This window comes from Gorilla gorilla, chromosome 4 (assembly GCF_029281585.2).
Source record: "Gorilla gorilla gorilla isolate KB3781 chromosome 4, NHGRI_mGorGor1-v2.1_pri, whole genome shotgun sequence".
In the NCBI taxonomy this organism is placed as follows: domain Eukaryota; kingdom Metazoa; phylum Chordata; class Mammalia; order Primates; family Hominidae; genus Gorilla; species Gorilla gorilla.
The window spans coordinates 18,500,801-18,516,041 of NC_073228.2; the positions used below are offsets into that span (position 1 = coordinate 18,500,801).

The 15,241-nt window shown below is 49.3% G+C and overlaps 1 protein-coding gene across 2 annotated transcripts in view; it reads left to right on the forward strand.

Annotated features, from left to right (window-relative positions):
• The window catches only part of SDK2 (sidekick cell adhesion molecule 2), a 309,988-nt gene that overhangs the window by 170,969 nt on the left and 123,778 nt on the right, over nucleotides 1-15,241 (forward strand). For both annotated transcript variants that reach the window (XM_055389053.2, XM_055389054.2), the window contains exon 3: nucleotides 754-860. In XM_055389053.2, coding sequence (XP_055245028.2) covers nucleotides 754-860 — 107 coding nt within the window. The remainder of the gene's footprint in view (nucleotides 1-753; nucleotides 861-15,241) is intronic.

A 15,241-nucleotide genomic window follows, 5' to 3' on the forward strand; every position in this document is an offset into this window, starting at 1 on the left:
TTCCATGTGGCTGGGGAGCCCTCACAGTCATAGCGGAAGGCAAGGAGGAGCAAATCACATCTTACATGGATGGCAGAAGGCAAAGAGAGAGAACTTGTGCAGGGAAACTCCCCATTATAAAACCATCAGATCACGTGAGACTTATTCACTATCACGAGAACATCATGGAAAGACCCACTCCCATGATTCAATTATCTCCCACCTGGTTCCTCCCACAACACTTGGAATTATGCGAGCTACAGGATGAGATTTGGGTGGGCATCAGGGGCTGTCTGTAATTTTAAGAAAGGAATGATACTGAGCATTTGGGAAAACATGTAAATTTCCCTGTCTCTGTCACCTCCATCCATTTCAACGAATATAGCACAGTCCTCTGCAAGGACAAAAAAAAAATGCCCCCACCTTTCTCAGTCATGTGAGTCATGGGTCAGGGAGAATAGCTGCTTCCAACAGAGCTGACACAGCCTTAGGGTCAGGGTCAAGGATTCGGGTGCAACACGTTCCCTGCTTGGAGAAGGGCAGGCTAATTCCCAGGCAGTTGAGCAAAGGCCTCATTGGCTTTGGGAGGAACCCTCCTATTTATTGATAAAGACCTTTGTGTGATCCTATGACATGGCCAGAGAGTCAAGAGTTCCCTGGTACTCTTATTCCAAAAGAGGATGACCTGGCGACCTCTGACCTCTAAGCCCAGTCTGACCTCTGTAACCCTGCAGCTGCCTGACTTGCTCACTGGCTGTCTCGTCTGTCCCGTAGATACATGATCACCAGCCTGGACCGCACCCACGCTGGCTTCTACCGTTGCATCGTGCGGAACCGAATGGGGGCCCTGCTGCAGCGGCAAACCGAGGTCCAGGTAGCCTGTGAGTACAATGGGGACCCAGGGGCAGGGGGGGTGACTGTGGTGCCGGGGTGGCACCCACCAGCCACGTCCTGGGCAGAGCCAGATCCCGTCATGGCCATCAACACCCACTGAGTGCCCATGGTGCCCCTTCCAGCCAGCGACCTCATTTTGCAGTTGGTAGAACCAAGGCCCAGAGAGGTAGCAGGCCCTCTTCAAGGTCACGCAGCTGTAAGTCTCATGCACATCTGCTGACCGTGTGACCCCATCACATGTCCCGAGAGCCAAGAGCTCCCTGGTGCTTTTCATTCATTTTAGACAAGGGTGGCCTTGTCTGTGTCCTTTAAATGGGATGAGCTGATTTGTGTTTCAAAAAAGGGCCTTGCACCTGCTTCGAGTGCCTCCTCTGTGGTCCACCTCACACCTGGGAAGGGGCATCTTCAGAATGGCCACTCTGAGCCTCTCCAGCTTCAACCCTCTTCTCAGCAGACTTCCCAGGGCCTCCATGACTTTTATTTTGTTTTTGTTTTTGTTTTGAGTTGGAGTCTCACTCTGTCATCCAGGCTGGAGTTCAGTGGTGCAATCTTGGCTCACTGCAACCTCCGCTTCCAGGTTCAAGTGATTGTCCTGCTTCAGCCTCCCAAGTAGCTGGGATTACAGGCATGTGCCACCACACCCAGCTAATTTTTTGTATTTTTAGTAGAGATAGTGTTTCACCATGTTGGCCAGGCTGGTCTCCAACTCCTGACCTCAAGTGATCTGCCCACCTCAGCCTCCCAAAGTGCTGGGTTTACAGGTGTGAGGCACCGTGCCCAGTATGACTTTTATTTTCCATCCTCCAACTCGCTCAACCCTGGAGTGATAACAGCCTGAGGGTCTCCGTGATCTTCCGGGGGTGCTGGGAGTTGCCTCATGGTGAATGCTGAAACTCCAAGGGGAAGGGGAGAATGAAGAATGAATCAGGGTTCCCAGAAAGGCTGGGGGGCAGAGAGTGAAGTGGGAGGCCCTCACCAAGCCTTTGTGGGTAACGGCCTTCTCCCCTGTGCCGCCAATTCCAGAGGATCTCCCTCCGAAGAGGAAGGGAAGAGCTAAAGAAGAACCCCAGGGCATCTCAGGGGCCAGGGTCCTAGAGTACCAACCGACACTCTTCCCCCAAGACCCAGTGTCACCTTCCCAGCCCTGTCCCCGCTTCCTCAAATATCTGCCGTCTTCTGGAAATGAGGCTCATTATGGGCTGTTGCATTCTGGGTTTTCCTAGGAGGAGAAGTCCCACGTTGTACTGTGGGACATAACAGGGTGGCAATCCTTAGGCCAGAATTTTTGTTAAGGCACCCTCTCATCTGGAGCACGTGGGGGCATGCTTCTAAATTAGCACAAGAGAGAGCTTGCTACTTAAAGAGAAGTGCAGGAGAGAAACCTAAAAGAAAATCTCAAGTGAGGCAAAGAGTGTTTGTGATAATTACGGAAAACAACCGTAATCAAAAGTGGAGGATGGATTGTCCCCATAAATCAGCACTAACGGCAACTCAACTTACTCCAAGGAGCAGAAAAAGCGCTGAATTAAAGTGATGGATCTCAGGCAGCTGTCAGCGGCTGGAGGGCTCCCCGGGAGCTTCGCTTAGTCAGTGCTGAGAGTCCAGGGGGCAGGGGGAAGCTGTGGCTGTGCCTCTAGAGAGACTGCATATGTGTGTGTGCACGAGTGTGTGCCAATGTGTGTGCATGGGTGTGTGCAAATGTCTGTGTCCAGGTTGGTTGGCCTTTTTGTTCACATGTGTCTGGGAAAGAATGAGTGTGTATATGTGTGGGCATGTGCACAAGGATATTTGTGTGTGTGTGTGTGTGTGTTTGCATGCATGCATGTGTGCTTGGGTATATGTTTCTGTTGCCAGTCTGCCTCTCACCTGTGTATTTGAGAGAATGTGTATTGTAAGCATGAGTGTGAGTGAGTGCAAATGTGTGCCCTTGCATTGCATGTATTCATGTGTGTGCATTCGAGTATGTGCAAGTGTGTACACATACATGTATTGGTTTTGTGTTCAGATGTGCATGTCTGGAGTAATCTGCCTCTTTGTTTACCTGTGTGTGGGCCAGAACCTGTGTGTGTGTGTGTGTGTGTGTGTGTCTGTGTGTGTGTGTGTGTGTGTCTGTGTGTGTGTGTGCACGCGCGTGCACACAGTCGCAAATGCCATCCAGAATGCCATTTAGTCCAGGCTGTGGGGTGGGAGTAGGTGGTAAGTTCCAAGCCCTTGGCTCATAGGAGACAGTAGAAACTTTCTGGAGTTGAGAGCCCCTGAGATGAAATGACACAGCCTCCCTGGGGTTGGCTCTGCCAATCAAAAAGAGAAAGGAAGGGAGGTCAGTGTTTCTGTGGCTGAAATGCTTCTCTTCATGGCTGTGATAGGAATCCCTGAGCCCAGACTCAGCTCCTTGACCCCCCTCCTTAGGCAAACTCCTTCCCACATACACACAAACACAGGGTGGGGGGAACTCCCTCCACACCAGGCCAGACACATGTGTGGTCCCTTCCCCTGGAGCCACAGGTCCTTCTGCCTTCACACTGGGGGAGGGGTGTGACCAGGCCCATCTGCAGGGCGAGCAAGCAAGGTGCACTGATCATGGGCAAAGGTCCTGGCATTTCCTGGGTGCTGCAGAGAAGGGCTCAGACAGACCTGGGCCCTGCCCTCTGGGCACTTCCAGGCCATGAGAAGCAGATGGAAGGGGACTTGTGCTGCCTGACACCCTGACACCTGCCTGACACTTCTGCCCAGGCACAGACCCTGGGGATGGGGGTACCCTGAGCTTCCCCTTCCCCACACTGCGGGTTCCAAGGGCCCTGGACCACCCTGGGTGATGCTGGCAGTGATGACCCTCAGTGGCAGTGACATATGGGGGCCTGGCTCAAGAGGGAGCTTCTGAGATCCAGGGAGTTGCTGAGCTTCAGGGTGACAGTGAAAGGGCTTTGTGGGTAGTGCCTTACAGTGTTGGCAGGCTGGGGGCTCATCACCATGACAGGCAGTGTGGCTTAATAAAAAGAGTGGACTGGCCAGGTGCAGTGGCTCACGCCTGTAATCCTGGCACTTTGGGAGGCCGAGGTGGGCAGATCACAAGGTCAGGAGTTCGAGACCAGCCTGGCTAACATGGTGAAACCCCATCTCTACTAAGAATACAAAAATTAGCCAGGCATGGTGGCGTGCACCTTTAATCCCAGCTACTCGGGAGGCTGAAGTGGGAGAACTGCATGAACCCAGAAGGCAGAGGTTGCAGTGAGACAAGATCATGCCACTGCACTCCAGCCTGGGCGAAAGAGTGAGACTCCATCTCAAAAAAAAAATAAAAATAAGGCTGGGCGTGGTGGCTCATGCCCGTAATCCCAGCACTTTGAGAAGCCAAGGCGGGTGGATCACAAGGTCAGGAGATTGAGACCATCCTGGCTAACACAGTGAAACCCCATCTCTACTAAAAATAAAAAAAATTAAAAAAAAAATTAGCCAGGCGTGGTGGCACATGCCTGTAGTCCCAGCTACTTGGGAGGCTGAGGCATGAGAATTGCTTGAACCTGGGAGGCGGAGGTTGCAGTGAGCTGAGATCATACCACTGCACTCCAGCCTGGGTGACAGAGCGAGACTCCATCTCAAAAATAAATAAATAAAATTAAAAGAGTGGACTTTGGAGTCAGACAGACCACATTCACATCCTTGCTCTGTCCTGGATTGCTGTGTGACCCCAGGGAAGTGACTGGACCTCTCTGAGCCTCACCCCAGCTCAGGTTCTTCATCCATAAAATGTAGTAATAATATCGACCTCAGGCTCGTTGGAAGGATTTCTTGAGCTCGTATGTGCCAAAGCGTCTAGCCAGCTCCCAAACAGTGCACCCTGCATCAGTGGGAGTGACTGCTGCAATTAATACTCTACATTATCACCTTAAGGAAGTAGAGAAGCAGGCCACAGAGCAGAATAGCCTTCAGTAAATGCTGTCCCAGCAAAATGCAGCAGGCTGGCACCTTCCCCGGTGCCATCCTGCCAGCCCGGCCCTGCCCCTCCACTACCTCTCACAGTAGGATTCCTGCCCTGTTTCAGCAGCCCCCTCAAAGCCCCAGAGCTCCAGGTGCCCCCAGACATGGTTAAGACCATGGATGTCGCTGCGTTCCACCAGGACCATGCTGTGCTGCCCCGCTGTGCACATATGGGTAAGGCCCCTGGCAAAGGAATAGGACACCTTGGAGTGGCTGAAGGGGGAGCAGAGAGAGAGACCCAGGTTAACGTTAACCTCCCCCTGTCCACCAGCTGCAGCTCCCTGAAACCAGCGCTGGGAAGCTGCATCTGCTACTGTGCACGGCTTTGCAGGTGTGAAGCTGTTTCCTCCATAATGTCGTGAAGTGGGAACCACAGTCCACAGCCCTTTGGGCCCTAAAGCCAGGAAGTTAGAAAAGCCCTAGGAAGTCCTTCCGACCCTTGAGAAGAACGCAGTTCCTGACAAGCTAAGGAAGGTTTCACCCAGCCAGGGTGGGAAGGAGAGAAGCATATCTCCCCCATTCATGCCCTTGCTGGACACACTGGCCTCATCCCAGGGGGCCTCCCTCTCTAGCTGTAGAAGCTGAAGAATACTCTGTCCCAGCCCCACTTCCCTGGGATTCTGGGCCTAGGGAAACACAGCACTTGGCAAAACCATTCTCAGTCATAGCAGTGCTCGTCCTGAGGGTCACTGTGCTGGGAAGGGCACAGTGATTCTCGTCCCAGCCTGCAGAGTGCAAGTCCCCATCTCCATGTTACAGATGAGGAAACCGAGGCTCGGCCAGGTGACACACCTTGTCTAAGTCACACAGTTAGGAAAAACTGGGATTTGAACCCATGACTGCCTGATTCCAAAATAGCGCCACTCTACTGCTTGAGGACAAGAAGAGAAAAATCAAAATTGGGTGTGTGGAAGGAGGGTGAGGGTGAGCTACTGGGGTCAGAGTTCAGACAGAATCAGGGACAGCCCTGGGCTGTAATAATCCATGTCCAAACAGCTCTGCAAATGCACAGGGTCTCCCACCTAGGGTGAATGTCTAGTGCCAGCGGGTGGGGTGGGGTAGACTCTACCAATCACATTGTTTTCCTTGCTCTCAGCAGGGCGAGTAGATGAAAAGTACCTACACAGAGCTCCAGGGTTCTTCTGTGTGCCAGGCATGGCCCTTGTGCCTGAAATAACGGCATGTCTTGGGGATGGAGGTCCAAAAGCGTGGATTCTAGCCCCAACCGACGCACTGACTAGCTTGGGACTTTGAGCACCTCCCTTCCCCTCTCTGGACCTCAGTTTTCCCATCTGTAAAATGAGATCCATTTCAGTTCTGATGTTAACAAGGTTAAAGTGACCTTCAGGGTCATGACCCATGGGGCCCAGCCTGGAAAGAACTGTCCCCCAAAGAAGCCCAGAGCCCCCCAAAGATGCAGAGCCTAAGGGGGGGGGTTCCCCAGAGCCTCCAGAACGATCCATCCTGCTGTGCCATTGTGTAAATGTCTTTCTTCTGTGGGCTCCCAGGACAGGTCTGAGAGGTTAGAAGGCAAATCGTTTGAGGAACAGAAGAGGGGCAAACTGGGGCTCAGAGGGGTTGCAGAATAACCCACAGTTCCAGTTCCACAGCTGGCAGTTCCACTGTCTACCTTCTTCTGCCTGGCAGGGTGTAGCCATGGCCCCAGCTGTGAGCCCTGGCTTTAAATCCCGACTCACCTCCCACAAGTGACCTTAGGCAAGTTACTTCTCTGTAACTTTGGTTTTCATTGTTTGTATAAAAAAGGATGCTACCATGAGTACGGACTTACCTGAGTGGTTGAAAGGATTACGGTATCAATGCACACAAACCACTGCAGTGGGTCCCCAGACTGGACGGCACTCAGGGAGAAATAGACTTTAGGTCAGCCAGGAAAGGTGTCCTGGAAGAAACAACCTTCTTGAATCTGTCTACCCGAGTAGGTACATGCCTAGCCACCCTCTCTACTCCTGCTCTCCAGGGCTGGACTAGGCTGAGACAAACCAGGCAGTGAGGGTGCCCAATTTAAGGAGGTGCTCATTCTCAAGTGCTCACCCCGTACTTGCATGACCCCAAGAGTGGGTGCCTCCTTAAATCTTTCACCCTCAGCACTTCAGTCCCCTCTCCCTACCCCAGTCTGGGGCCCTCCCAGGATTCTGCGCTTCAGGCCTGCTGCAGCTGCCTGTCTGCCAATCCGTCTGTCTCCTTACACACACACGCAGATGGCACACAGTTCTGAGACAGGGTGGAGTATGGTCACTTTTCCCAAATGCCCCTCCCCTCCTTGGCTGTTCCTGCCTCCTGGGGTGACAAGGGCTTGTCCTGGGGCCCTAAGCAGCCAGTTCTCCGATCATGGAGCCAGGCTGGCCAACCCCTGGCACCCAGCCCCCTTCCCAAAGAGAACTGTGAATTGGGTTCTAATGAGAAATTAATAAGGCAGCTGTGCTAACAACTAATGATAATAGCAAAGTCGTTAAAAAAGGATTCTTTACATGTTTTTAATTACAGCAATTAAGGGGAAGTCAATAAAACATCTTCCCCCCTCCCCAGCCCCTTCCTGTCCCCACTCGGAGTCTCTTCTTTGTGTTTTTTAAGTCACCATAAATTTCCAGCATTCGGCATGTGGGATGAATGGCTGAGAGGGTTGGGAGAGCCTTCCGGAGGTGGCAGAGGACCTCGAGCCAGCGTTTCACCACATCCAGGTCCTGAGGGCACCTCTGTGTTCTCCTCACCTGGGTGAGACCTCCTGACCCCTTCCCCCAGCCCTCATCTGTGGGACTCAGACTTGAAACCGTCCACTCCAGCACCAAACCCACGCACCCACCCACCCACCCACAGCAGGGCAGAGCGCCTGCCCCATCCTGGGAGGCTGGCCAGCTTCCTTCCTAACAGGCAGCTTGGCAGCCACTCCTGCAAAAGACAATTGGAGGGGAACAAGCCCGTTGTCACGTGGGTTAGGAGTAATCCTAAAATGCCACCCATAGGCCTGTTTCTCTTCATTCTCAATCTGAGGTGTGGGTATTGAATGCAGGATGCTTAGGGGCCAGGTGACAGTTCCTGATAACATCATTGTCTTTCTGGAGCACTCATGTTACCTGAGTATTCAAATCACTCAGGAAACAATGATTGCTGCACACCCCCATATGCCAAGCACTGTTCCAGGCAGTGGGGACACAACGAGAGACAAAAACAAGACACACGTCTCTGCCCTCAAAGAAAGTAGCAAGAGAAACAAAAGTTAAAAGGTGAATGTATAATATATAGGTTATAGATAAGGCCCATGACAAAAACTAAAGTGTTCTAAGGAGAGATGAAGCTGGGCAAGAGGTTTGGAGGATGGGGCAGGGGTCTTATTTGATATGATGGTGGAGGGTGGCCATTGGGAGGGGGTGACATGGAGTCGAGTCTCAAAGGAAGGTTGTTGGGGGTAAACCATGTAGACAGAGGAGGAGATCATTCCAGGTCAGATAGCAGGTGCAAAGGCCCTGAGGCAGATGTAGGTGTCTGAGGCCAGGTAGCTGAAGTGGAGTGGGGAAGCAGAAAGTGGAAGATGGTGAGGCTGGAAGGAGAGAACTTGGGGACAGATCCCGGCATTCTAAGCTGTGGTCAGTGCTTTGGCTGTGTATTAGCCTGTTCTCAAGCTGCTAATAAAGACATGCCCCAGACTAGGTAATTTATAAGGAAAGAGGTTTAATTGACTCACAGTTCCACATGGCTAGAGAGGCCTCACCATCATGGTGAAAGAGGAGCAAAGCCACATCTTACATGGTGGCAGGCAAGAGGGCTTGTGCAGGGGAATTTCTACTCATAAAATTGTCAGATCTCATGAGAACCCACTCACTATCATGAGAACGGTATGGGGGAACCACCCCCATGATTCAATTATCTCCGCCTGGTCCTGCCCTTGACACATGGGGATTATTACAATTCAAAGTGAGATTTCGGTGGGGACACAAATCCAAACCATATCAGGATGCTACTCGGAATGAGAGAGAAGTCATCGGTGGTCGAGGGCAGAGGCATGAAGTGGTCTGAAGTGAGCAGCTTTGTTTCCATGATAAACAACACATAAAACCACAACAAAGTACCATTCCGTGCCCACTAGGTTGGCAGAGACCACAGTCTAACAACACCAAGTGTTGGTGGAAACTCACATGGCTGCTGGCATCAAGTTAGTAAATTGATACCAACTGGGGTTTATGCAAACGTTATTAGTAAAATGAATGTGTGTATAACCCCACAACCCACAATTCCATTTCTAGGCACATACCTTAGAGATTCTCTTAGCCATGTGTGAGGCTGCTCTTGGCAGGACAGCAAAGCACCAAAAACAAATGAAGCGTGATCCACGGAATTCCATCCAGCCATGAAAATGACTCAATGAAGGGCAAGGACCAGGATGGAGCCCCCCCAAAAAAATGTTGCACAAAAATGCAAATCACGGAAGACTATATACAGGATAATCCCAGGTGTAAAATGTTTAAAAACCGAATACATTGACCACAAATTGTGTAAGTTTGCATCTCTAGGTAAGGAAACGTGAAAGGAAAGCAAAGGCACATGGCCTCAATATTCAGGAGAGAAATCACCTGGTGCCGGGGAGCGGGGGAGATCCGGGGTAGGGGAAAGGTATTGTTAGTGTTCTAGGCCTTCAGCTGGGAGGTAGGTGCAGGAGTGTTTATTTTATTCTTCTTTAAACTATACATATATTTGCTCTTTTGTATGCATGACATATTTCATGATTTTAAAATGTTTTTAAGTAAACACATAAAAGCAAGAAATATATTCTGAAGTGGAATGCACACTTTACAAGGCCTTTTAAGATATGACAAAGACATCAGGAATAATTTTCAGCACCTTCTACTGTGCCCCAGGCCTGCACTTCTTTGCTCTTGGGGGAATTTCTTGGGAATGTTGGATCAGCCCTGCAGGGCATAACACGGCGTATTAGCAAGCAGGTACCTCGGGGAGTCAGTGTGGCAAGCCCTTAACTGTTTTTGCCTTAGTGTGAGTGAGTTTTCCCAGGGGATCCTGGGGCCTCAGTCTCCGTTATCACCGTCATTGTCTCCACCCTCCCTTCTTGCCTGTAGCCTGCACTCCTGCACTGTCTGGCTGAACAGATCCCCTCTTAGCAGCCTCTTGCTGCTGTGGTTCAGTGCATACATGGCTGTGTCGGTGGGGCATACACACACACATATGTATGTATAAATACATTCACCCATGGCCTGCTCAACAAGGAACTCCCTGGGCAGATCCAAGAAGCACATTTGACAAAGTACAATGGAGAGACTGTGAGGGCCTTGGGGCCTGAGAGCCACAGTGAGGTGGGAAGATGTTGGAGTGGAGAAGTGGAGGAAAGGGGCAACTGCAGAACCTGGACCAAGGCCAGCTGTGCCCTACCTGCTTCCATCCACCTCACCATATAAACTTATGTATATGCATACATACAACCATCCTTCCACCACATATACATGCATGTATGCATGCAAACATGTAGATACATTTGTCCCACCATACAGGCACATATACGTAAACATGCATACACAGAACCACCCCTCTCACCATACAAACATACATGCATGCATACAAACATGTAGATACATTTGTCCCACCATACAGGCACATATATGTAAACATGCATACACACAACCACCCGTCTCACCATACAAACATACATGCATACAAACATATACAACCATTCATCCCACCACACATGCATCCATACATGTAAACATGCATACATGTAAATATGCATACATATAAACATGTATGTGTATATATATATAAACCATCCCACCAAATGCATCCATATATGGACAGCCACCATAAATATATTCATACATGTAAACATACATGCATACAACCATCTATTCCACCATAAAACATGTACATGCATACATACAACCATCCATTCCACCACATATGCACACATGCACATAAACATACAACCATGCATCCCACCATACATACATACATGTAAATGTACATACATACAACCATCTATCCCACCATAGACACTTGTACATACATACAACCATCCCACTATACATGTACACATATATGTAAACATACATACAACTATACATCCCACCAAACATGCATGCATGCAAACGTGTATAAACAACCATCCATCCCACCATACATGCACACGTGCATGTAAATATGCACATAAGCAACCATCTATCACATCATACAAACATACATGCATACATACATGCAACCATTATCCTATGACATATGCATGCATGCATGTAAACATACATGTATATGTAACCATCCCACCAATAATGCATACATGTAAACATACATACACACAACCATCCATTCCACCAGACATGTACATGCGTACAAACATAGCTACATACAACCATCCATCCCACCATATAAACGTACAGGCATACATGCAAACATAACCATCCATCCCACCATCCAAACATACATACATGTAAGCATATATACATACAACAGCCATACCACTGTACAAATGTACATACATACAACCATCCATTCCTCTGCCCTTCCTCCATTCATCCACCCATCCCTCTGTCTATTCTTCCATTCTTTCCTCCATCCACCTATTCACCCATACAACCTTCCATCCCCCCATCCATCCAAACATCCATCCATCCACTGAACAAATCCATGGCACTGCCCCACTGGCCTTCTTTTATTTCCTCTGTGAACCCCTTCTCTCCTACCTCCGAGCCTTCACATACTTCCCCTCCCATTCCCATATACACCCCTAGGGAATACCTACTCAGCTTAACAAAAGCCTCACCTAAATCCCAGTCTGAAGTAGGTCCTCCTGCTATTCCTCTCCTGAAGAACCTCATTCCCTCCTTTTCGACAGTTGTCATAGACATCACCAAACATTTGCTTTTGGGTTGATTTACTTATTCCTGTCTCCCTGACCAGACTGGAAGCTCCAAGAGGGCAGGCATTAGGTCTTCCTTCAGTGCCTACCCCAGAGCCTACCTGGCCCACAGTGGGGGCTCCATAGGGAAGTGGTGAATGCTGGCATTGAGTGAACTTAGAAAGTACTGTGTGCAGGGCACAGGCCCAGATGTCTTGTCAGGATTTGCTTCTGAATGTGACTGCCTCTCAAGGCTTAGCATCTATAGAAAGAGATAAAGAATGTGTATGCAGGATTGCAATGCAGGATGCGACTCAGGAAGGAGGCAGGGAGGGATGGCATGGGGAGGGCCAGGGTGAACATGGACTGAACCTGGCCCTCAGTGTTCACAGCTGCATAAGCCACTCGACCTCCATGAGCCTTCATTTCCTCACCTGCAAAATGGAGCTAATAAAACTAGAGAGGAGAAAGAAACACTGTTACCATAAAATTGCTTTAAATTGTTCAAATATATCTTCTGAGTTCTGTGAAAAGGTTTTTAAGTAGATAAAATTATTTTAAGAACTGAAATCAATGTGATTCATTGATGTAATTTTTTTATAGACAGAGCCAAGTAATGGAAATTAATAAACAACTAAAAACATATATTTATTTAAATTGAGATTGTCATGTTATTGTAAGGATTAAATTAGATAATGCATGGGAAATCTACCTAGAAAGAAGTTCTTGGTAGGGTAAGTGCTCAGCTGCTCTCTTTTTGAATTCTATTTGAATGGTTTTGGGGAAACTTCATTGAGAAGGTGATGTTTAAACTAAGCTGTGAAAAATATGTAGGCTTCCAATATTTTAACACTACAAATATTAGATACAATTTTTTAACACTTTTATATACTCTTCTAGTTTCTATGGCTATGTAACAAACTACCCCAAAACATAATGGTATACTGCAATCATTTATCATGTTCACAGATCCTGTGCCTCTAGAATCTGGACAGAGAATAGCAAGGGCAGCTTGACTCTATTCTGGGATGACTGAGGCCTCAGCTGAGGCTCAGTCTGGGGCTGAAGGCTGGGGCTGAAGTCCTCTCAGGGCGCACGCGTTTGTTCACATGTCCAGCGTTGGTGCTGGCTGTCATCTGGGGACCTCAGTTCCTCTCCATGTGGGCTGCTCCCACATCTGCTTCGGCTAGATTGAGCTTCCTCACAACATGGTGACTGGATTCCAAGGGCGAGTGTAGAGAGTGAGAGCCAGGTGGCAGCTGTATCGTTTCGATGACCTAGTCTCAAAAGTCACATGGCATCACTTCCTGCACATTCTACTGGTCAAATAGTCACAAGCCCCCTCGATTCAAGGGGAATTGACCTATGCCCCATCTGTCAATGAGAGGAATGTCCATCATACTGTAAAAACAGTATGTGAATAGTAGCAAAATATTGATGCAGCCATCCCTGGAGAGACACAGCCTGACATACACATATCATCTCATGAAATACTCAGTACAACCTGTGAGGAAGGAGCCCTTCTTAACTCCATTTTATAGAAGAGGAAATTAAGGCTTGACAAAGTCAAAAGTTTTGTCCTAGCTGGGCACAGTGGCTTACACCTGTAATCCCAACGCTTTGGGAGACCGAGGTGAGAGCTTTAAGCCAGGAGTTAATGACCAGCCTGGGCAACATAGCGAGACTGTGTCTCTACAAAAAAAAAAAAAGAAAGAAATCTACCCAGCATCATGGCTAATGAGTAACAGAACGACAGAACTAGGATTTGAAGTCAGGTCTAAAAAACTCCAAAGCCATTACCATTACACACACTGTCTACCAAGTGTAGAACAAGGATGCCAGCAGCAGATTTGATCTTTTGAAACACTTAATTGACTACATCCTTCCAGGATGCTGTAGAATCATGGTGCCTTGGCGACTCTTGGCTTCCTCTGGTGGCATTCCAGGCAGTGGCCCAGCCAAAATACAGGCCATGGGGTGGGAGGTGGCAGGACGTGGTGTGGGCATTAAGGCAAGAAAGGTTGTCTAGGGTCAGATTAGGGAAGAACCTTGAGTCCAGGCCAGGGAATTTAGACTTTCCCAGGGCAGTGAGGAGTTCCCAAAGGCTCCAAGGTCAGAAAAACTAATCAAGAACAGTGTGTAAGATGGACAGAAGGGGATCTGGAGTTGGGAGGCATGCCCAGGGTCTGTGCAGCTGGAGTAAGGGACCAGCCCATTGGCAAGGCTGGAGGAACCAGAGGGACCTTGGTAAATGACAGTAATGTCCCAGAGGAGTTGAAAGGCTTGGTGGGGGCAGGGAAGGGAAGCTCCACCAAAGGCTCCAGGGGTTTGAGCTTAGGTAATTGGGTTTGCAGGGCATGAGGGGAGTTTTTTTGTCTGTTTGTTTTAGTTTTTGTTTTCTGTGAGATGGAGTTTCCCTCTTGTTGCCCCAGGCTGGAGTACAATGACCCCATCTCGGCTCACCGCAACTTCCGCCTCCCGGGTTCAAGCGATTCTCCTACCTCAGCCTCCCGAGTAGCTGGGATTACAGGCATGTGCCACCATGCTCGGCTAATTTTTGTATTGTTAGTGTAGATGGGGTTTCACCATGTTGGCCAGGGTTGTCTCGAACTCCTGACCTCGTGATCCGCCTGCCTCAGCCTCCCAAAGTGCTGGGATTACAGGCGTGAGCCACCGCACCCGGCCAAGGGGAGATTTTAACAGAACTTAGGATGCAAGGAGAGCTTGGCAAGGAGGTGACGGAGGGCCCTCCTTGGAGAAATGCCCAACAGACTGTTGGAAATTGGATCTCAGAGCTCAGGGCAGAGCCAGAGCAGAAGGCACAAGTGTCATTTGCAGGGAGATTGTGGGCAAACCATTAGGCCAAGTGAAGCCGCCAAGGGGCCAGCATGGCTGGAAAGAGAATCAAGACTAGGGCTTTGGAAAATGAACTTGTAGGCCCGCACTCTCAAACGATTGTGTGACAGAATCTGCAAACCAAGAGAGTGAATCAGGTACTCAGAGAGCCAGATGGGTTGAAGCAGGGCCTTTCTGTGCCCTGGGGGATGCCTGGGAGGGAAGGAGAGTGGTGAGCACCTTTGTGAGTTTGCCAAGTCTCAGGAGATTCTGAGACCCACCCAACTCAGCCTTAGCTCACGTTGGAACTACCTGAACAGCTTTAGAAATACTCAGGTCTGGTCTGGGCACAGTGGCTCACGCCTATAATCCCAACACTTTGGGAGCTCCAGACCAGCCTAGGCAACATAACAAGACCTCGTTTCTATTAAAAATAAAATTATGCAGCCATGGTGGTACACACCTGTAGTCCCAGCTACTCAGGAGGCTGAGACGGAAGGACTGCTTGAGCCCAAGAGGTTGAAGCTGCAGTGAGCCATGATCACTCCACTGTACTCCAGCCTGAATGATAGAGCGAGACCCTGTCTCTAAAATAATAATAATAAACAAATACTGAGGTCAGCCCACACACCCCAAAAGATTCTCACCTCTGGGAATATTAAAGGCTCCTCAAGGATGCTAAAGTGCAGCCAGGTTGGAGAATTC